Raw genomic sequence first — 21,851 nt, 5'->3', positions numbered from 1 at the left:
ATACAATGTCATTTTCTCAAACTATTGAAGATGAGTTTTACTCTACCTACAGTTTATCAACAGACAAATTATTTCACACTCACTCCTGAAAAATGAAATTTTTAATCATCTTGAACCGTTAAGATCTAAAATTTACGCTTTTTATATTTCACAACATATGAAGCAGCTGCTCATAAATGATGCTACAAATCAAAAACCTAAAATTCTAAAGACTCTTTCTTTATAGTCTTTAGGTGGTTTCAGACCGCCTCGAAGTTCGCCAGTTCCAGGTATTCTCTGATCGGGAAATTTACCCCAATCAGAAAATACCAGGTATTTTGGTAATGTGAAAGCAAACTACGCGTAATTTCCCCGAAAGAAAATACCCTCTAAATAGTAGGTACTTGGCGAAATTACGAGAACTTTCGTGGGTATTTTTCCAAGGTCGCAGGTATTTTGGCGATGTGAAAGCAAATTAGGGGAACTTTTAGCCCAGCGTGTCGGGCGCGGCTGCGTGGGTGGCTGCTGGGCTAGTGATTTTGAATCTCGCGCCTTGCCTGCTTATCAGACCATACTGCGCATGCTCGTAACTTCGGGAACTTATCCCGAAGGATGTGTTTCGGGGCGGTGTGAATGCAGGAATTATTAACAGGTATTTTTTAGCCTTAAAAAGTTCCCATAATTTAACAGGGATTCTTGTGATCGAGGCGGTTTGAAACCGCCTTTTGATAGATTTTCCTCAAACCCTCCCCAATATTTTTTATTACATTTTCTACAAAATTTTCATCAGTGTGAACTTATCCTTTGAAGTAGAGCCTTTGAATCAGCTATAAGATCCTGACATTATTGAGAAATAGCTTGTCTAGTACAAAGCATATAATTTGATGCTCTATGAACTTAATAGGCATACTCTGATAACTTTACATACAGTGCATATTTCATAAAGGGAAGGGGAAGTCAGCGATATCCTACCCTGGCATCACAAGCGTGTCCAATGAAAAGTGCTGCAGGGGCAACTGTTCATATTAAAAACCCTTTACATTGCAAACAGTACGTGTGGTGAAAAGCAGGAGACTGTTCCATACACAGCAGTACAATGTAAAGGAAGTGAATATCGTTATCAGAGGATCACTTTGAAAAAAGCGATCCTCTGAGTCTGATGCACACAAGCATCCTCTGATTACACATTTATGTAATTGTAATACTTGATATATTGTAATACCAAAATTCACCAAAGATGATAACTATAAGCCATTAAAAAAAAAAATAGCCAGGTGGCTAAGTCGCTGCCCGGAAAGCAGTATATAGCAGGTTCGAATCCCACTGGTTCCAATATTTTCTGACTTCCAATGATTCCAATGATTTTCATTACAGATCTTAAACAAATAGGAGTAATGCTGGAAAATTTGTAAACAAAATATAATTTCCTCCTATTAAAGCCTCTTCACTTTTATCATTAAAAATTACTGAAAATAAAGAAAATTATTGGAAGAGAAATATTGCATACTTATGCACATTCTGTGCCCATAGATACCAGGGGCCGCGGAACGGTTTTTAAAGTGGGGGGACTGACCATACAAAAATCACAATCATATGTCATTTTTACATTTTTGTACACGGTTTTGGAAAAAGTGGTGGGGGAGCTGAAGCCCCCCCCCCCACTATGTCCCCCTGCTTCTGTGGCTCTTGGTTACTACATCATTATTGTTCATTTGATGCAAAATGGTTTGAAGAAAATAATCAAATTCGCAAATATGCAATATGATGAGAATTTACATTTATGTGTAGCATCCAGCGTTATTTCATATTGGCAGATTTATTCAAAAAAATATTTTCAGTTTTATTTTTTTAATTAGGAGAGGTAAAAAGGATATGGAAGCAAAATGCTGCCAATTGAGGAATGAAATCTGTTGAAATGAGGCTTGCAATAATTCATCATGATGAATGGGTTGAAACTAGTAGTGTTCCCCATCTATTCCTCTGTAACACTAGGTGGTTTTTGACCGCCTCGAAGTTCGTCAGTTCCAGGTATTCTCTGATTGGGAAATTTACCCCGATCAGAAAATACCAGGTATTTTGGTAATGTGAAAGCAAACTACGCGTAATTTCCCTGAAAGAAAATACCCGCTAAATAGTAGGTACTTGGCGAAATTACGAGAACTTTCGTGGGGATTTTTCCAAGGTCGCAGGTATTTTGGCGATGTGAAAGCAAATTACGGGAACTTTTAGCCCAGCATGTCGTTGGGCGCGGCGGCGTGGGTGGCTGCTGGGCTAGTGATTTTGAATCTCGCGCCTTGCCTGCTTATCAGACCATACTGCGCATGCTCGTAACTTCGGGAACTTATCCCGAAGGATGTGTTTCGGGGCGGTGTGAATGCAGGAATAATTAACGGGTATTTTGTAGCCTTAAAAAGTTCTCGTAATTTAACGGGGATTCTTGTGATCGAGGCGGTTTGAAACCACCTACTGCATTAATAAGGAGTAATTGCAGGAAACTTTAATAGGGGTCTGTCAAGGTGAAAGATTACTACAAAGGGATGTTCAAGAGGATTCGTCACTCAAGATCTTGTCAAACAATGCTCTTGAGGAAACATGTTGTGAGTGTATACAATAATAGCCTGGGAGGAGAGTGCAATAGAATTTCGTGTTTGGCAAATAAAACAAGATCAAGATGCACTATCCTTTTTGAGCTTTTAAAGTATTCAGAGAGCGTATGTGTATTCTGCCTTGAATATTATTTTTTTATCTTTTACAGAACAATGTTATTCGGTAAAGGAAATAATCTGTTGTCTCACGATGATCAACATCTTCCGTACTAACAATGTTATTGTTATGCAACTATTTGAAGTATAGGATTATTTTCACATTATAGGCCTACATATGAACATGGTGTGTATCGGACGGACTGCATTAAACCATCTACATAAACTACCTGCATATACTTCATCTTAGTTTAATGAAGTCTTTGGGTTCATTAAACTTATGATTCACAGTCGTCATTCATCGGCTCTCAGCCTTTAAAGCTTCCATATACAATGACAGGAAAGCAATTATATTTTTGATACACAGTATGTCATTACACAAATAGGTGAACTCCTGTCAATGAAAATAATATAGGGAACTAATTGAAAATAAAACATGAATGTGAATATAAAATTTTCAATCCCATTCTTATGACTACCTGCTTATAAATAATAATGCAAAAGATTATAACCCCTGTTTGTATTTATATTGAACAGATCATATGCAGTAGACGTGCACTGATGTGTATTCATTAATTAACTTATGCAGTATTATGCGCATAAGTATGACTCTAATACTCCTTTCATAAACCCAATTATGTGGCTAATAGCAGCATAATTTTGGCGTAAAATGGGAGGACCAGAGTTATCCGCATTATTTTGATGCTGCAATTATCTGCATAATAGCAGCATTGGGACCAGATTTTGACTTTATGAATGCATTTCGAAAGTAATGCGGATAATTGCCATGGTGCGGTCACAAGGTCACCCTTTCCCAACACAACCGCATCGGAGGGGGCGTGTCCATTTGTCATGACGATTATCCGCCTTTTTCAGGACGAGCGCTCGTAAGAATAATGCGGCTTATTTTCGGAGTTTGTGAAGGCAATTTTTATTGAATTATCCGCATTACTCTTGGGGGGCTAATTGGAGGATGAGTTTATGAAAGGGGTATAAGTCACTCTTAAATCTTCTCTTAACCCCCCCCCCCCCTGGTCACAAATAGGCTCGTTGACCAATGTACAGATTCTATGCATATATACATGTATGCATACAGTACTTCATTTTACTGTAAGATCATGCATGTACATGTACTGTCTGGGTCTAGGATATTGTTGAAAAGTCACAGACAACGTGACAGGTTAGAAAAGAAAACATAAAAGCTGATGTACACACACCAAATTATTCAGACCTACATGTACCAACCCCTATTAAAATGAAGATACAATGCCTGAATGGAGGGGGGGGGGGTATTATCTACTTTGCATTCATATACATGTAGTTCAATAGAGATAACTAGCCTGCCTGGACTGGTATTATTCAACATAAATCCAAAATCAATCATTGTAATCCTATCATGGTTTGCTTCTATTCAAAAGCTTGGATCATTTATTTCAATTGGAAGGTCAATCTATGGGGGTTGTTTCACAAAGAGCTAGGTTTGAATAAAAGCCATGCTTGAATGTCAAGTGCAGTGAGTGAGGTCTGGAAGCGCTGCAATATTCATATAATACCCATGGTTGTATAGGCCAAAGCCAATCCATGCCCTTGAATGAGTAGTACATGTAGTAGTAGTAGTAGTAGTAGTGGTAGTAGTAGTAGTAGAAGTAGTAGTAGTAGTAGTAGTAGTAGTAGTAGTAGTAGTAGTAGTAGTAGTAGTAGTAGTAGTAGTAGTAGTAGTAGTAGTAGTAGTAGTAGTAACTATAAAGACATGTGATCTCATATTCTCATTGATATTGCCACAAGTTTTCCTGACTTTTTTCTTTGAAATTTTGTCCAACTTTATACCAAATTTTCGAGGTTCGGGAGGTTCCAAAATTAACTTTTGGTAAATGTCAGACAAGAATTGCTGGAAAACATGATTTCATATACAAGTCCAATACAAGTGTCCTTACACAACAATGTTAGCAAAGGGCAAATTATGTGGTATGGTACTATTGTTGATACCATCAATATTTGAGGACAGCAATTAGTGAATGATAGGTCTCTTCACTCAATACATTCCAGTGGTTACAGAGTCCAGAGACTTGATAGATCTTTACATTTGATATTGATTGATAGATGATAAAGAAAGGATTGTTTGCTCTGTGAAGATAGATGTTTGCTATTCATATGCAGTGGGGGTCGGCTTACAGCTTTAGTAAGGCTGTTCTGAGTCTGATGTTCCACTTATGAATATTATGCTCTTGTTTGTTGACGACAATGGAAATTTATCAATGTTCAGACATCTGCGTACATTCAAAGGACAATGAGTAATAAAGCTACCTTTAGAGTTGCAATGAAACATAATGAAAGTTTGTCTATTTCCAGAGGATACAAGGTGCAGAAGTTACCCTTGCATGTACATGTTGAGGGAATGTTTCTCTTGGTATCGCATCACAATTCGCTCCACATTTTTTTAATGACTTCAACGCAAAATTTCCTTTGTGTAGCAATTTTTTGTTAAAAAGGACTGTACAGAACATAGGTGGAAAGCTTTTTCTTAATACAACCATCGAATCAAATTTGAGAAATAACATTCCCTGATACTTTATTAATTCTCTCAGATTAATCTACAAAACTTACTCAATTTTTAAATCTTATAATTAGATATGAGATCGGAGATCGCTGTGAAGGGGGTATCAGAACCCATGCCAGACAACGATGCAGAGGTAGCAGCGAACGGAAGACATACGCCCTCTGGTGACCATACGGTGGATAACAAGGTCCTTCATGAGGCAGAGACGAATACCACCCCAGGAAAAGGTAATCTGACCACTAATTAGCCCATACAGGAATTGCTTGGCACTTGTTGAAAGCTATTATGTCCTATCAGGTCAACCTGCTAGATTAAATTTGTTTATTAGGGACAAAGTTAGAAACAAATAGGGAAATCTAATCTGACTTGAGAAACGTGACTTGCCCATTTGCCTCTAGAATTTGTAAAAAAAACTGGGATAATTTTAGTATTAAATCAAGCAAAATTTGAAAAACCTGTAAGATTGAGAAGTGGTTCTGTTTTCATAAAGTGATGTCATTTTCCAGAATTACGATGGAATCTATAATTTTGCAACATTTAGAGCCACAGAAAATACTGTTTTCTGTATTGATCATTTTCCTACTATCAACAGTGGAATCTGTTATTTAGATAATGATTTTAATTGAGAACTTTGACCTGAAAATAAATTTAAGACTCCAATAGCATTATCGGATGCCATGATATACTGGTGGCCATGAAATTGGTGTGATAATATTTCCCAAGGACAAAGTTAAAGAAGCTAGTAATTATTCTGATCTTTTGGTACATCAATACAAGTGAGGCGCTGGCAGGAAGTGCTTAAAAACATGCTCCTTAATTGGCCAATGAATGTCATGGTTGCTAAGAAACGTGAGGCATTAAAGTGTGAATTCAATTAACAATATTGAAGTGGCAGGAGACTTAATTGCACCTGAATCAATAAGATTAGATTGAATATGTACCTTGAAGAGACAACCAGATGGTAGTCTTATGTGGATAGAGAGGATAAAAGAGCGGAGAATGAAGATGATATTAGGGATATCAAGAAACAGTTTAAGATGGAAATAAACATTAAGGAGATATTTCACATTGTAGAAATTTAGTTTCTTTAAATGGATAAGTGGAGAGAATGAATTTAAGAAATAATAGAAATGGGAAGATTAGAAGGGATAAATATGAAAACTAAGAAATCTGATATTATACATACATTTCTGGTATAAATTGTATGTACGTGTATATCAAAGGGATATTTCCTTGCTTTTTGCTTTGTTTTCTTTTAAGGGATACAAGTATCATTTTCACTAAGTTTCATTTTGCTTTCACCACATACTAAAAATCATGTGATTCAATGGATTATTCTAATACAGGATATTTTTCATATTTTGTGGAATTATTTTCCTGTGATTTTCATCCTCTAATTATTCATTATATTAATATCCTTTTGTATCTATCCACTCCCATCTTTACACTGTTTATTTCTTTCCTTAACCTCTCCACTTTTCCCTTCTTTTCATCACACTCTAGATCTACAATCCAATTCAACAGGAGTAGCTGGCAGTGGTAACGCTCCTCTCACACCCTCAGCCAGAGTATCTGCACTCAACATTGTTGGGGATCTACTCAGAAAAGTGGGGGTAAGTGTTGGCTATTCTCACGTAGGTTCATTGGCAAGTTAATGAAATGAAATCGCAAAACTAGGTGAAGAGCCAAAGTCTGGGCAATTTGATCACTGCGTGCTTTGTGTTTTAACCAGATGCAAGTCTTCAGGCCCTGAAAACTTCCCATTTCATTTTTTTTTTAAAGATTTCATATTTATTTTTATTTGTCATTTTATGTAAACAGGGTAGCCCTTTCAGTTATGAGAACTGCTTGACCAAGGGGCCCTGTATCAACAGAAATTTAAAAACATAACAAAACAACGATACAAATTGTCAACAAAATGAACATAAATATCAATGAGAAAAAAGGTAATACATAAAAAATAAATAAAAATCCCTAATAGACTTCTAACAACATAAAGTAGTATGGCTTTAAAATGCTCTGACTTTTAGTCCCAATGAGAAAGAGCTACTGGGACTAGAAGTCAGGTTTAACTTAGACCTAAGTCAGTGGTAAGATTATGGGAGCCAAAAATTCTGTTTATATTGTATATTAGTTCATGTTTTGTTTTTATAATGAAGAAAAATACTTCAGTTATCATTCCCAGACAATTATGAACATTTTGTATAAGTTAATAAATTGGATGTGTACTGTTAGGGCTTTTTGCCAAAACTGGCTCTTCATACTTAAACCACATCTTTAAACCAGGGTTTAATTTAAACCTGAGTTCAGAATACGGTCCCATTAATCATGTTAATTATTACCATTGTTGTATTATTACTGTTTTTATAGGTAGAGGGTAGGGCGGGTGGTTGGAGGATTGAAAGTAGCCCCTATAATTGAATCATGATTAATTTTATATTTATATGTTGAATATATGATCATAATCATCCTAATTGTGGGATCATTCTTGGTGTGAACCTTAAATGCTTCTAATTAAAGATTGTATGGGTTTGTTTGCGTTTCACACGCTTTTTGCATTATGCATCATTTGGTAGGGTAAATATTTAATGATCCTTTTCCATTTAAGAATGCTCAATTGGTAAATGTATTTGCCAAAATGGTACAGTAATGTGTACACCTACTCATTAATTTACATTTAAAAAAGAATTAAATAGTTTAATATGGAGATCTTTGTCACTGAAGATTTTCTATATCATCATATTATTTTAAAGCATTTCACATTTTCATATTTTTATTCAAATTTGATATTAAAGAAAATTGAATCTACAATCTGACTTCATGTAAGACACATTCCATTGGACAACTAGCTTTACAAGACACTATTGAGATAATGTTTAGTTTACTTTTCCTCTAAGTCTTACCTTGGTACAAAGGTAGCGATTAATCGTACGCTTGATTTTCACGATTGTACACCGTACCCTATGCAATGAATCGTAGAAAAATGTGTCTACAATCATTGCTAAGCTTTGTGTTGCGGGCCCCAGATCATCTTCGGTAATCATACCTTTCATTCTGCAAAGAGATTTTGTAAGAACAACTATATTTATATTTACTTTGTCATGTGCTGTATTCCTTTCCATTTCAGGCTCTTGAGAACAAGCTTGCATCATGTCGGAATTTTGTCAAAGAAAAAGAGGTTCCTCGGAAACCTGGCAGTCCTGTCGACACACCAAGGTCAGTTATAAGTTGATATGGATTACATAGGCATTGAAAAAACTTCTAAAATTGTAATTTAAGCATTTTTATTTCTTGATTCTCAAACTTATTGAAAAGTCTTTGTATCTCTACTTAAGATTAAGCTAAATTTGTGTATTGTAACATTGTAACATGTTTAATTTTGTGTGTATGTGCAGTTATTGAATATCCTACACTGTACACTCAGTATGTGGCCCATTAAAAAAAAAATATTTGATGAAACTTACTGCAATTCCTAAAATGTTTTGTTTTTCCTACAAATTTAATCTTAAGTTAGCATATATCCCCTGTTATGAAATATCTATTGATATGTCTTTTTATGTTTTATTTTATCTCATGCACCCTAGGCAAACGAAAAGAACGCCAAGAGCCTCGACCACGACGCCGTCTTCAAATTTACCCGGGGTCGTGAAGATAACTGTATGAACTGACTCCAACTTATAGAACAATATAAAACTTCTGAATACTCCTATTATAAAGGATGTTGCTTTGAAATGTGTATTCGACTGCAATGCCCCTATAAGGGTGTGGCCCTTGATTGGTGCAAGGCGGATGGACTACTACAGGCCAGCTTGCACTGTACAGTTTAATACCTTCAGGGCCAAATTCACAAGACACCTCTAGGAATGCTGCAAGGTCGTTGCGCACACTGCATCAGAATGCCTTCCATCTGTCAAAGCAGCCTTTGAAGAACTTTGGAAAGTGGATCCTTCGCCAAGTGGAGGCGGGAAAGGAACTTTGTAGATTTCGTATTATAATGTCATGCCCTGATTTTTTCCGTATGAACCACCTAACCCATTGGCTTCTGAAATCAATAGAAATAGTTCCCAGGTCTTTGTATTGGGACTCCTGGTTTCAGAAGCCATCAGGGTAAATGTATACCCTATTTACACTGTCTGTGTGTTTTCATCAAGAATCTTGTCAAGTACAATGTTGGCATGAATCCATTGGAGTTCTATTTTTACATTGTGATAAGAGAGGTGTATGTCTCAATATTATTGTGGAGGCTGACAAGGCTTTGGTCCGTTGCTATACTTCTGTCTGTACCACTCTTGTTTTATCCAAAATCTTGCCTATTGGATGCCTTCGTTTTATACCAGAAAGGCTCGAGAAAGTAAAGCTAACTTTTTGAATGATGCAGCAACCCGCTGTAGATCTCCGGGATCAGCCGAGGAAGAAGAAGAAAGGTTGTAATAAGCAACATAATTGGTCAAGGTTCATGACTTTCAACATTTTTGCACAATGCACTACTGTGCATAAGCAGTGTACATGGAAATGTGACATCACATACTGATATATCATCAGTCAAGTGCCATGATGATAGACACTAGTTGGAACACATGATAAAATTGTAGATCTACTGTCATTAAAGACTGTTTCATGACATTAATGCTCTGTTACATTATGATATAAAACAAATAATGCACATGTCCTCTCATATGTGAAAGTAAATGCAGAGAAAATTCAGTTTCTGATGGCATACACTGGGCGCAGTAGTACAAATCCTGTCTCACGATACCTTATGTCCACTGCATTATACTAACACACTTATTTGATTGTTCCGTGTGTTATGCGTATACTAAAATGTATCCCTTTTGAAATTTTCATCAATGACAGCAAAATAGGGGCAGCTGACTCTATATCGAGCTTTCATATTCTCATACTATTACATATTGAAGTCTAACATTGTGATTTAAACTTAAGGGACAAATTGCCTCGAACATGGTAGGCAAAGAAAATACTTTTTTTATGGCAGAAAAAAAAAATTCTCATAGATAAATCTTTCATGTACAAAGATTATATATATATGTAGTACTTCTACACCAGGCACATTTTTATCAGTGGCCAGTGTTGGATTCTAGCGAGCCTGCCAGGTGACATGAAAGAGAAAAAAATTATCTGTGGATTATTTCATGGGAACGAAATAATATTTAACCTGTATTTCAGTTTGAACTATATCCGGAGCAATAAAAATGTTTTTGAACTCTTGTAGAACCTTTTTTCTGTATGTGGTCACAAGAGGAGTGTTGCCCTGTGAAGTCTGCTCTTCACCTACTGGCAGCACACGGGTGGTTGTCGATGTTCTGTCCATCTGGTTTCCTGTGGTCTGTCCACTGCTACTTGACTCCATATTGTCCAATGCTGATGTGCTATTCCTCTGCTGTTCCATTCTTTGTCCATCTCTAGGTGGAGGCAAATCATTGGCTGTCACTGTTCTGTCCATCTGGTTTCCTGTGGTATGTCCACTGCTTCTTGACTCCATGTTGTCCATTGCTGATGTGCTATTCCTCTGCCCTTTCATCCTTTGTCCATCTCTAGGTGGAGGCAAATCATTGGCTGTCTCTGTTCTGTCCATCTGGTTTCCTGTGGTATGTCCACTGCTACTTGACTCCATATTGTTCAAGGGTGGTATACTGTTAAACTCCAACGTTACGTTCAAATCTGCTTCTCAAGGAGTCAGGCTCCTGCTAAAAACTACTTCAGAGTCGATGCTTGACATTGAAATGGAGTCTAGTGGTATGACGTCATTGTTATCCACAATTTCACTTTCTTCAAAGACAACTGGGAGGGAATCATCAGAGATTGCACTGTCCATTGTCTCACAGACACAGTATTCTTTGTGGCTAGATACAATCATAGAATTGTCCATTTCCGAGTACTGTATAGATGTCCCACATCAAGTTGATCCTCAGGTTCTCTTTTCCTCTTCTGTTCTTCCCATTGGGGAAAAACCAATCCAAAACCATACAAAGGATTTCTTTTAAGGTACCATTTACCTCAAAAGTGTCATGTCTAGTACCACCTCCAGAGGGAGCTTTCACTTGCTTGAAGGTCTTTGCTCATGCATTGAAATGCAGCCACCCGACTTCAACCTGTCACCTTTTCTTTTCAGCACATTCATTTCCCTGTTGAGCGCTCGATCTCGAAAGATTTACTTTTTGTATTTTTTTTCTAAGGCGCTCAGATAACGATATTTTGTTCCTTTAGGCCTTGCGACACAGCTGGAATTTATGTAGGCTTTCACTGCAATGCAGTTCCCATGCTTGGTAAATAGTTCTGAAGTTGTTCATCAGAGAGAATTCCAATGACAGCGGCATCAATCTATATGATATATAAAAAAAACACAAATGATAAATAACTGCTCCTTGCATTAAATCATAGACAATAAATTACAACTAACTCACTGCACAAATAAATGTGTTATACCTATTTTCACCGGGCAATTTCAGCTCTTTCTGACTTTTATTGGCTGACCCCCTCCTTGGAGATCTGGATTATGAATAATATTTCGAGGGAACAAAATATTTATTTTGTGGGAATGAAAGTAATGTTTTGAGTGAATGAAATAATTATTTTGTGGGAATGAAATAATATTTAGTGGGAACGAAATAATATTTCGAAGGGAACAAAATAATCCACAGAGAATTTTTCTCCTTCGTGTCACCTGGTGGGCTCCATAGGATTCCTGTTGACTTAATAATTCATCCAGCTTAATAGCATAGAATGCTATGATCCACATTGCATGATTCTAATACATGCAAATCAATCTGCAGTAGGTTGTTGCATACATTTTTTTTTCTAGTGAAAAAGCAAATATAGTCTTTCTGTTGAACAGATGACATGTTAGGTTCATTCCATATTGGGTTAAGAAACTGAAGAGGGCCAAATATGGTTTAAATAGAGTGGAGTGGGGGAAAGAGGCAATGAAAAGAATTCTGCTTTTGTATAAAGGAAGAGGAGGAAACAAGTATTTATGAATAAAAAAATGTTGGAACTATTTTCTGTATCTTTTTAAATATACAGAATGAAATTATATGATGCAAGCAATTTTGGAAATAGTATTTTTTTGTTCTTTTCTGAATGGTATTCAATATTAGGAAGTTTCAGCTTGTGTGTGTATTTTTTTCTTTTTAGGCATGAAGAGTTAGTTAGACATGCTATCCAATTGTAGTGAACTAATCAGTAAATTATTAGGCTATCAGTTATTGGACAATTGCAGTTGTGCTTTGTATCTGTAACTGTTGCATTTCTACGTCGTGCCATTCTGCTCTGGAAAAAAAGTTGGACCAATTTCTGTGTCATGTCTCCAGAAAGCATTTCATTCTTATGAACGTGACGAGACATAACCTTTAGCTGAAGTCAGTTGATGTGCATTTTATCATTAATAGATGAATTTGTCTGTTGCGATGTCAATATATTTTTGACATACAAAACAAATAGTGTTTTCGAAATATATTTTTATCTGCGACTGGTTTCAAATACTCTTTTTAGTCCTCATTCTGTTTTATCAGCTTGAACAGTCTCTAACCTTGCTCATATAATACCTGACATAGCTCTGCAACAATTTTATGTACAAAATCAGTGGGAAATGAAGCATCAAAATTGTTTTGGAGGGAAGAGGCATTTTTTGGTCCCTATACATGTGAAATCTGTGGACCAATCATATACTTACAAAGAGTTAGCGCAAAATACTTTGTCAAGATCTGCACCCACAAACTCATGTTATCATTCAACATTTGCTCATGATGCCATAATGAAATCATTGTGATGTCATATTACTAGTTTGTCTCTGCAATTTTTTTTTTCAGTGTGAAACAAATGATCTGTGTTTATGAGCATGAGTGGTGCGATAATTCTCACCATGTGTTGAAAATCTATTTTAAAAATTGTTGCTCGGCTTTGTCGCACCATATCTGAGCAAGGTTTATTTGTTGCCGTGTCTTACAGATAAATACAACTAGACAGTCTGAATTCATAGCAATTTATCAACAATATATTTTCAACTCATCCCCAGATATTGATTTCCAGAGAGGTCTTTATCAAAATCACAAAGTAAAATTTTATAAAATGAGAAACATGCGTGGTTGGAACTTGGAAGTATTGGCTGAAATAGGGATTATAGTTTGAAGATCAAGTATTATTTCAAATTGACTTTAGATTCGATGAACCATAACCATATTCTTATGGTCAATGGGCACAACTACATACCAGATGGCTTCATTTCACACTTTCCTTTAATCTTCAGTTCTTGGGTCTGCCCAGTTGTTCGTAAAAAAAAACGCTGACATTTTCTTGAAATTTGTCCCAAGTTAGGCTCATAAGCTTAGTTGATTTTTGAAATGTAAACATGGAATGTACTCTTGATTTCATCTATACTAACCAAGATCATTTACCTGTCCAATTGTTATTTATTAATCTTTTTCAGAGAATTGTAATCATCTTACCTTTATCCTGTATACTTTATAATAGTTAGTGCAACACAGTGAAATCTGCTGACAAGACTGTTTTAAGTCTGGTCCTTGGGTTTGACTGTGTCGTACTTCAGACATTGGTCCCATGTATTTCCTTTCATCTTAGTGAGACCTTTCCTATACTCTCCACTCATTGAAAGTTACATTTCAACCAATGCATGATAGCCTCTTGATATTTATTATCTTGTGTCCACATTATATATTCAAAGTGCCATCATAATACCCTCATTTTGATAAACATTGTATCCAGTATTGTAACTCTGGTTGGAGCCTTCCACCTTTAAAACCTTCTGATGAGCACTCAAGGACTCAAAACCTTACCCTCCAGCAATAATTATCCCTTTGATAAAGACAAAGGCTTTACTTTGTAATATGTAATAATGTAATGTCAAATTATGTTTTGTTTGGATTACACTGCGAGAAGAAAATCACTTTTATGCCGATTATCCCACAGTTACCACTATCAGTCATAAACTCTAAACAAGACATTTTTGTTTTGTGTGTCAATTTTCTTATGAGGCTCATTACACTTAATCATAACATGTATGTGCTTAATTAATTTTATTTTCTTTATATCTATACTTATGTTGTAGTTCCTAAAATATGGTGCTGTTTCTGTGTAGATATAGATTGTTATCAATAAGCAAGGAATAATTTGTAACCTTATATGATTTATATTGTTTCTTTCTATTTTATGGTGTGTGTAAGAATGCCTTGATAGGAACATCAATTATAAACTTTGTTTTTCAAACTTGAGTTGCTTGAAGTAAAAATGTAGCTCAGAAATTTGAGAATTTGCAGAAACTTGCTAGCAATTATGCAGGGTTTGAAGAGACTGCATGCAACAGTGTTGAAGAGTCTGTTAAAGTACATATTGGTATGTTGTAGTACTTTTAGGTATCATACAGTCATGCTCAGAAGTTAGTAAATTGCACCAGAAAATGAACATATTTCAAGTTCTGCAATGTTTTAGATATGTAGGCATATTCATGAAGCCAGGTGATAAAATATTAGTGCTATAGTTTTTTTCTGGGGGGCATTTCATCAATATTTTCGTCCGACAAGTTGTCAGATCTGACAACTTTCCTGGATTCTGATTGGTTGAGAAGCACTGTTACTATAGTTACTGTCAGATTACATAGGACTTGTCAGATAAAACGTCTGACAAGCCCTTTCATGAAATGCTCCTCACCAGGTTTGCCAAACATTGTATTGTTGTTTCCATTCAACACTCAGCAGCATGAAGGAGTGCATTTTGTGGTGTGGTTCACTGAATATTGAGCAGAACTGCATATAGCATAGTCGAGTGGTACCATGTATTTCATGATCCCCATGAGGTCCTCTGCTCCAGAAATAGACCATTCAGCAATCAAGGTATTACCAGGATGTTTCAACAGTTTCAAGACCCCCTTGAAGTACTCCTTGCCCCATACAAAAGAAACAATGATTTTTTGAGCCGTACATCTATTTCAAAACATTTTAAGATGCAAATTGCTCTTTAAACAAAAATTAACATTGAAATGTCTGATCAATGGAAAATGTGAGTTTTAAACATTTTGAAGTGTTCCATATTGTCAATATCATAAAATTGTCATTGAGTGATGTTCAATAGTCAACAAGCAAGAGGGATGCGATAACCTGATTTTCAGTTGCTGTTAACTTTCTTATCAAACACTGAAGAACCATTCTGGAAAATATCTTCAAGATCATTGTAGACCCCCAAGGAGCCAATGCTGTTTAAAGATGGACACCTTGCTTGTACCCAAAAGGACTGAAAGAATTGTTTTTCATGGGAATGTACATGCATCAGGACTGACATGCATATAATCATATTGTCAAAATTAGGAATCAGTTTACTATTGAACGTGTATATCATGAAAATTAAATATTGAGGCATTATTTAGGGTGCAGAAAAATTACAAAATATTTCTTTAGGGCACTCTAGAATGAAGAATGATAACTTGCTTAGGGTCAATTTTAAGAGTCCATGTAAGTACAAGCTTGGTGTCTACCTTGTAATGGTAGTGGCCCTCAAGGAAAGACTATTTAGATATATTTCAAGTGTTAAGATGTTTTGGGTCTTGTTATCTCTCATATCTTTCATTAAGAATCCAAGAGGAGAAAACAAACCTTTATTCGAAGTTAAAGCATCCCGCATTGCACCACTACCTCTTGGTACCTTGTGTTTCATCTTTAAGTGATTGTCGAGCCGTGTTACTCTTAACTGGCAAATGGGACATTCTTTCTTTCCCTTCTTTGGTGGCTCACCGCCATGAGTGGTCGGCTCCCTAAGAAAACCAATTCATTGTAAACTTCATGTGAAATGATCATTATTCACTGATTTTTTTTTAATGCTAAAAACATTTGATTGGCTTTGCTCTTACAACTATTATATAGATTACTTCACTCATTTTTTACAACTATTAAATCCCCTTCCCCAAAAACAAAAAAAATGCCATCTATGTATACTTTTTACCATTAATTGGAACTTAAATGATATGTCCCTTGTTATTTTTTTCCTTGGAATTATGTTATTTCTTTAAAAGAATCCCTAAACCTTTTAAAAAGATTGCAACAACAAGATTTGCACCATGTTCAGAATTACTGCTTAGACATAAATTATGGGTTGTAGTGGGCTTGTGTTTGTTGAAGTATTGTGTTGTAGAAACATCACGGTCCGGTGGTACTGACTCTTGCCTTTCAGTCAGAGGGTTGGGGGTTTATCCCAGCCACAATATTAATTTTGTTTGGAAAAAAAAAAATATTGTAGCTGGAAATAAAGCTGGGATGAATGATTTGAATTTCGCACCTCTGAAAACAATATTCTAGATAGAATGCAATATATCAGTGGCAGATTCAGGATTTTGAAATAGAGGGAGAGCAAATAGCAGAGGACAGTTTTCTTAGGTTTAACTATTTTGATTAGTATGTTCAATAGGCAATTTTCAAGATATATAGGGGTTTGTGCTCACCTTTTGCCCCTGTGTGGGCCTAGAACTGTATATGAATGCTTATTGTTATTGTTCTCCCCGAGATTATTGGAGTGTTAAGAGGGAAGATGGGCAGACCCACATCCCTCTCCTCATGCGACTTTTCCTTTTTATCTTTCTGTGAAAATATTGGACACATTGCCAAATGGGTCTTACAGGGGTACCGATAACCTCAAATATTCAATGTGATTGTGTATGTAGGTTGACATAGCAATTATAACCTTAGAAGGTGAAGCATTCTTGTAAAAATTTAAATAATTGATCATTTTAATTGATCACCTTTCGCTTTGGCATAAGTTATTTTTTTATACCTGGTTGTTTGCTCGAGAAGCAGCAAGTATGAATTTTCAGAATTGTACAGATAAATATTTGAAATATATAAAGCAATGTAAGAATTATTTAAAAGCTAGACCGATATGAATGAATTACATGCTGGAATGTGAAGGACATATAGTGTATGTAAAATATTATATTGTGCATGGCGTGGGTAAAATAAAAAAGAATATACCAATATTCTGCACCTTATTATCCCAGGTAAATGGTATAGCATTTCTGTATTCGTTGTGGAAATCACTGTGTGTATTCATTAAGTTTGTAAGTGTATGTATGTTTGAGAAAGAGAGAGGAAGAGAGAGAGCCAATTTATAATCATATAAATGAGATGGGGGAATATACAAGATAGTCATTTACCAAACTAATTCATTAAAATTTATTTCATATTCAGATTATATTTCTCTTCCCATTTTATGGTAAAATTATTTTGAATATATATGTATTTTTTTAGATAACTGGATCAACAAATTTGTACTTGGTAAATAACTTGGCAACTAGCACTCCCTTTAAAAACCTAGGTTTAAAGGAGAATCCAGCCTTGATAATGAATTTTTTTTTTTAATAAGAAACACACAATGGACCTGTTTAAATATCACTATTGACAATTTGGTGAATAGATGTACTAAAGACCTCCACTTTGTGAAATGTAGAGAACTGCAAGTCCACCCTAATGAAATTCAATTGGATTTGAATAGAGAAAAAAAACAAGCATTACTCTGAAAATTTCATCAAAATCGGATGCAAAATAAGTTTCAACATTTTTAAATTTTCACAAAATTTAAACCGGTAGGCAAATCACAGCCTATTGCATTTTATAATATAAAATGAAGAATATTTTAATTTTTGCAGATGTTATGTGAGTCGCAACAAGAGCAATTCCACACTAAAGGAGCAATCAAACCTTATTTCACGTTATTAAGAAAAAAAAACAAGTTATTTCCCCTATAATATATAGGGGAAATAACTAATTATATTCCCTATAATAAAATACAAATGAAATATTGTGTGGGTAATATCATCGGCTCCCTCATCTGCAACCAGGTAAGCATAACAGTTTTGTGGATATACTTTGAAACGTATATTGAAGTCAGATGGATTTTTTTTCTTCAAAATTCTCCTTCCCCCAACAAGGGACAATAAAAAGATAGAGAGTTGAACCCTTCAACTAAGGACTACCATAGTAATTAACACATTGAATATGGCAACAAGGGAAAGACAAAGACAAATCACTGAGTAAGCTCTTTTAAAAAATACTTATCAAGTTTAGTATAGTTTAATGTTCAAAATACAATGTTCATACAACATTTATCATTTATATTCATAAAGTACTTCATACGTGTTTCACAAATATAGTTAACTTGCACATGGTGTCACATGTATCGTGAAGCACTTTATATCCAAGTAATCTGTCAAACACTTGTCAGATTTACTTTTTACCAACAATCAAACACATTCAATTTAATTACCATCATGATTGCATAATTCCATACATCTTAATTTTATGATTCCTTTAATGTTTTCACTGTTTCCTTGCTAGATTGGCTGATAATAATAACATTACCCAGGAAACTTTGCAGGCACCTTGATACCAATCAGATTATAAGATATGCAAAACTTTGGCTTCATGATTGAAAGAGAACTTAATAACATTCAGGTAACCAAAAGCAATTGATCATATGGGGGAATCCATTCCAATACAACTATACCAAATCAATGATACAAAGAATAAACCGTGTCCAAACAAATATCCAATTCTGTCAAGACTAAAAGTAAGATATCAATCTGCATAACACACAGCACTAAAAAATAGCCTTTCCTCTCAGAAAAGTAATGTTTCTCACTTCATATAACATAACATAATCTTGGAGTATACTTTGTGCGGTAGAAAGAATTCAACAAGACCCTGTTTTGTTGGCTGAATAAATAAGAAAGAAAGAAAAGGGGCAAACAAGGTTTCACTATCAGCACACTAGCAAAAATTACAAATACTGGTAACATTTGTGAAATACCTATTCTGTTGATGTTGTGAATGCTTTTTTGTAAGACGTTTTTTTTTTCTTTTACTACAAGAAAATATATAATTATTGAATTCTAAGCATTTGTATAAACTCTGCAGAGTGCTCACAGCAATATGACATTAAATTGAGGCTGATGAGTGAATTGGATTTAAAGAGGTAAGCAAAAAGTAAACACAATAAATAGACTGATGATAAATGGACAAGCAAGGGTAAAGTGAAATGTTTAAACCTGAATAGGGGATCTGAATATATGATCACAATGGAGTGCTTTATCTCAGCTGGGAAGAAATTACTCCAAGTAAATGCATTACCCAATTTAGAGCAATTAAAATTTATTCAAAATGTTCTGATTATAGTTTTCATGGGTTCTGCGTTTGTTGCAAAAAATCCTCGGGTATCTTTATAGCATATAGGTAAATTTATCTGGTGCAGAGAAAATTGCAATTTTTAACTACTGAATGGGACCTACATGTATACAAGTGCCAATATGAAAAACTTGCATATTTCATGCAGCAATTTCCAAACCCTGTAATAATAGGATTCTAAAATAAAAGCTATGGTGAGGAACGATGCCCAATGCCTCATAGCTATAAGAAAATAGTAATGGAGAAACTAATAAGAAGTCTTCCTTAGGTGTCACCCCAACACATAGGCGGCGGAAGCGGGGGGGACGTGTCCCCCCTAAATTTAAGTTGGGGGGACGATCCCTAAATTTTTGGCTGATGAACTTTTTTTTTTTTTTTGCCTGTGTCCCCCCTCAATTTTTTTTTGCTTGTCAAAAAATTGTGGTGGTCCAACCTAAAATTGTTGGCTTTCGCCGCCAATGCCCTAACATACAGGTCATGTTCAATATTAACATTAACAATCATTAATTGGCAATGTATTCTTTGAAAACATCCAACTTTTCCTTAGAACAATATTAACCAATACAAATTCTAATTGATATTCAATCTTTCAAACTCTCATCAATCATTGCCTCTTGTGCTCGGAGCTCCTCCATCTTGAGTCCAATAGTTCTTCTCACATTTCTCTCTTGCTCCTCGCTCAGTTTCACCATCAGATCCTCAAACTGAGACAGCGTTTCTTGAACAGCCTCCTTGGCATCTTTGAGATCATCATTGAAGTAGACTGTGCCTTTGGCCTCCATCTGCAATTAAAATAAAAGAAACACATTCAGAATTTGGCACATTAGTAGCACCCCATGGAAAATTATACACACAAAAAGTTCATTTTACATAACAAATCTATTTTTCATATTGAAAGATCAACACTTCAATCTTTAAGCTTTTTACAATAACAGAATGTGTACAAACTGAGGGGGGAAATGTAAAATAATAATTGGCATTTATATAGTGCTTTATCAATCTACGACTGTTCAAAGCGCTTCACGATTATTATTACCCGGTTACTGGATTCATAGCATTTTAAGCAGCCTGTTAGGCGCAAACTTGCTAAACCAACCACAATAACAGTGGTTTCCTACTGGTACCTAATTAGTACCTGGGTGAGAGTGGCAAAGTGTAGATTGGTGCCTTGCCAAAGGGTGCTAGGCCATGGTGGGATTCGAACACACGACCCTCTGATTACAAGGCAAGAGTCAGAACCGCTACACCACAGTGCTTTCACCTGGCTTAAAGCCGGGAAAACATTGCTCTGTATATAGAGCAATAAAATATAGATGAACAAACAAAACTCAACACACATTAAATTAACAAAGAAAAATGTGCTTCTAGGTTCTATCCCCAAGATACAGTGTATTGTGATTCAAACTTGATAGATCTATACATGCCAGCCTTAATTCAATATCATCAGTTCACAAAAACAAGGACCAAATAACAAGAGTCTATATTTACATCTAATGAAGATAGTAAACACTACCTTGATGTAAACATATTCTCCAACACTATCAGTTTTGTTAATAAAAACTTTTCAAAAGATAAGATCTGAATCTTTTATTATATCCATCAGTTTTACTGACGACCTTTTTTTTTGCTTGTCAAATATCTCAGGCACATTCGCATCCTGGAATGACTGACAATGTTAAAAGTGACTCGGACTCTGGATCCGTATCTGTTCATATTACACTTACAGCATCTTCCAAGAGTTCTCTTGTCTCCATAAATTTGTCAGTCAAATCGTCAATTTCTCTTTTTAATTCCTTTTCAGTTATTCCTGACTTCTCATTTGAACTTGAAGAAAATTCTTGGGAATAAATAAATTTAAGTCCTCTGACCCTGGGATCCCTGCATAATAATTGTCTGTTGCACATGATGATGTCATTGTTGAAGAGTAGAAACTTTGAAATAGTTGACACCCTGTCCACATTCAGCCGTTTGCTGCTGCTGTGAACCCGTGATGAATGGCCACCTAACGTTACATCCGCGCCCGCTGGCCACGTTGGCGCCGCAGACCACGGACCGGAAACTCGCGTTTTCCTCCCGAGCAAACACGGGGCCGACCGGCGGATCAAGGAGGCCATCATCACACAGGAGGTGGAGATGCAGCTGCAGAATCGAATAGCTCGATGGATTAACTTAAGACTAATAGGCCTAGTCTAAACATGACATACGCAAGTAAATCAAATGAATATTATGGGAATACAATGCTTATCAGTTAGCCTAAGTCTACGCATTAATCAAACACTGAAATGAGTGTCTTGGCTGGTTGGCCCCGGACTTGGCACAAAACTAAAAGTAATTTGTCTCACATGGACGCTGCCATTTTGTTAAATATGAGGCTCAAATATATATCATAATAATGTGCTTCACTAGCGTAAAAAAATA

The 21,851-nt window shown here is 35.7% G+C and overlaps 2 protein-coding genes across 2 annotated transcripts in view; one reads left to right on the top strand and one right to left on the bottom strand.

Moving 5' to 3' along the window:
• The window catches only part of LOC121422897 (nuclear distribution protein nudE-like 1-A), a 42,839-nt gene extending 25,589 nt beyond the window's left edge, over positions 1-17,250 (top strand). The window contains exons 6-9 of the mRNA XM_041618135.1: positions 5,310-5,465; positions 6,742-6,851; positions 8,366-8,454; positions 8,823-17,250. Coding sequence (XP_041474069.1) covers positions 5,310-5,465; positions 6,742-6,851; positions 8,366-8,454; positions 8,823-8,901 — 434 coding nt within the window. The 3' untranslated portion in view covers positions 8,902-17,250. The remainder of the gene's footprint in view (positions 1-5,309; positions 5,466-6,741; positions 6,852-8,365; positions 8,455-8,822) is intronic.
• A 2,650-nt stretch (positions 17,251-19,900) lies between these two features.
• LOC121423275 lies at positions 19,901-21,815 on the bottom strand. Its single transcript, XM_041618604.1, has 2 exons — positions 21,158-21,815; positions 19,901-20,215 (listed from the first exon to the last, which is right to left on the bottom strand). Exons 1-2 carry the CDS (start codon positions 21,548-21,550, stop codon positions 20,015-20,017), a joined length of 594 nt encoding a protein of 197 aa, XP_041474538.1. The 5' UTR covers positions 21,551-21,815; the 3' UTR covers positions 19,901-20,014.
• Between the last annotated feature and the right edge of the window lie 36 nt (positions 21,816-21,851).

Source organism: Lytechinus variegatus, chromosome 10 (genome assembly GCF_018143015.1).
Source record: "Lytechinus variegatus isolate NC3 chromosome 10, Lvar_3.0, whole genome shotgun sequence".
Lineage (NCBI taxonomy): Eukaryota > Metazoa > Echinodermata > Echinoidea > Temnopleuroida > Toxopneustidae > Lytechinus > Lytechinus variegatus.
This window is presented reverse-complemented; position numbering and strand designations above follow the sequence as displayed.

Bases quoted from the DNA above. Each gene is read 5' to 3' on its own strand.
- LOC121423275 (XM_041618604.1), bottom strand. From the start codon at position 21,550: ATGATGGCCTCCTTGATCCGCCGGTCGGCCCCGTGTTTGCTCGGGAGG. The intron at 20,216-21,157 runs GTAAGTGTAATA...TTTTAATTGCAG, and splicing joins GAGAACTCTTGGAAGATGCT to ATGGAGGCCAAAGGCACAGT.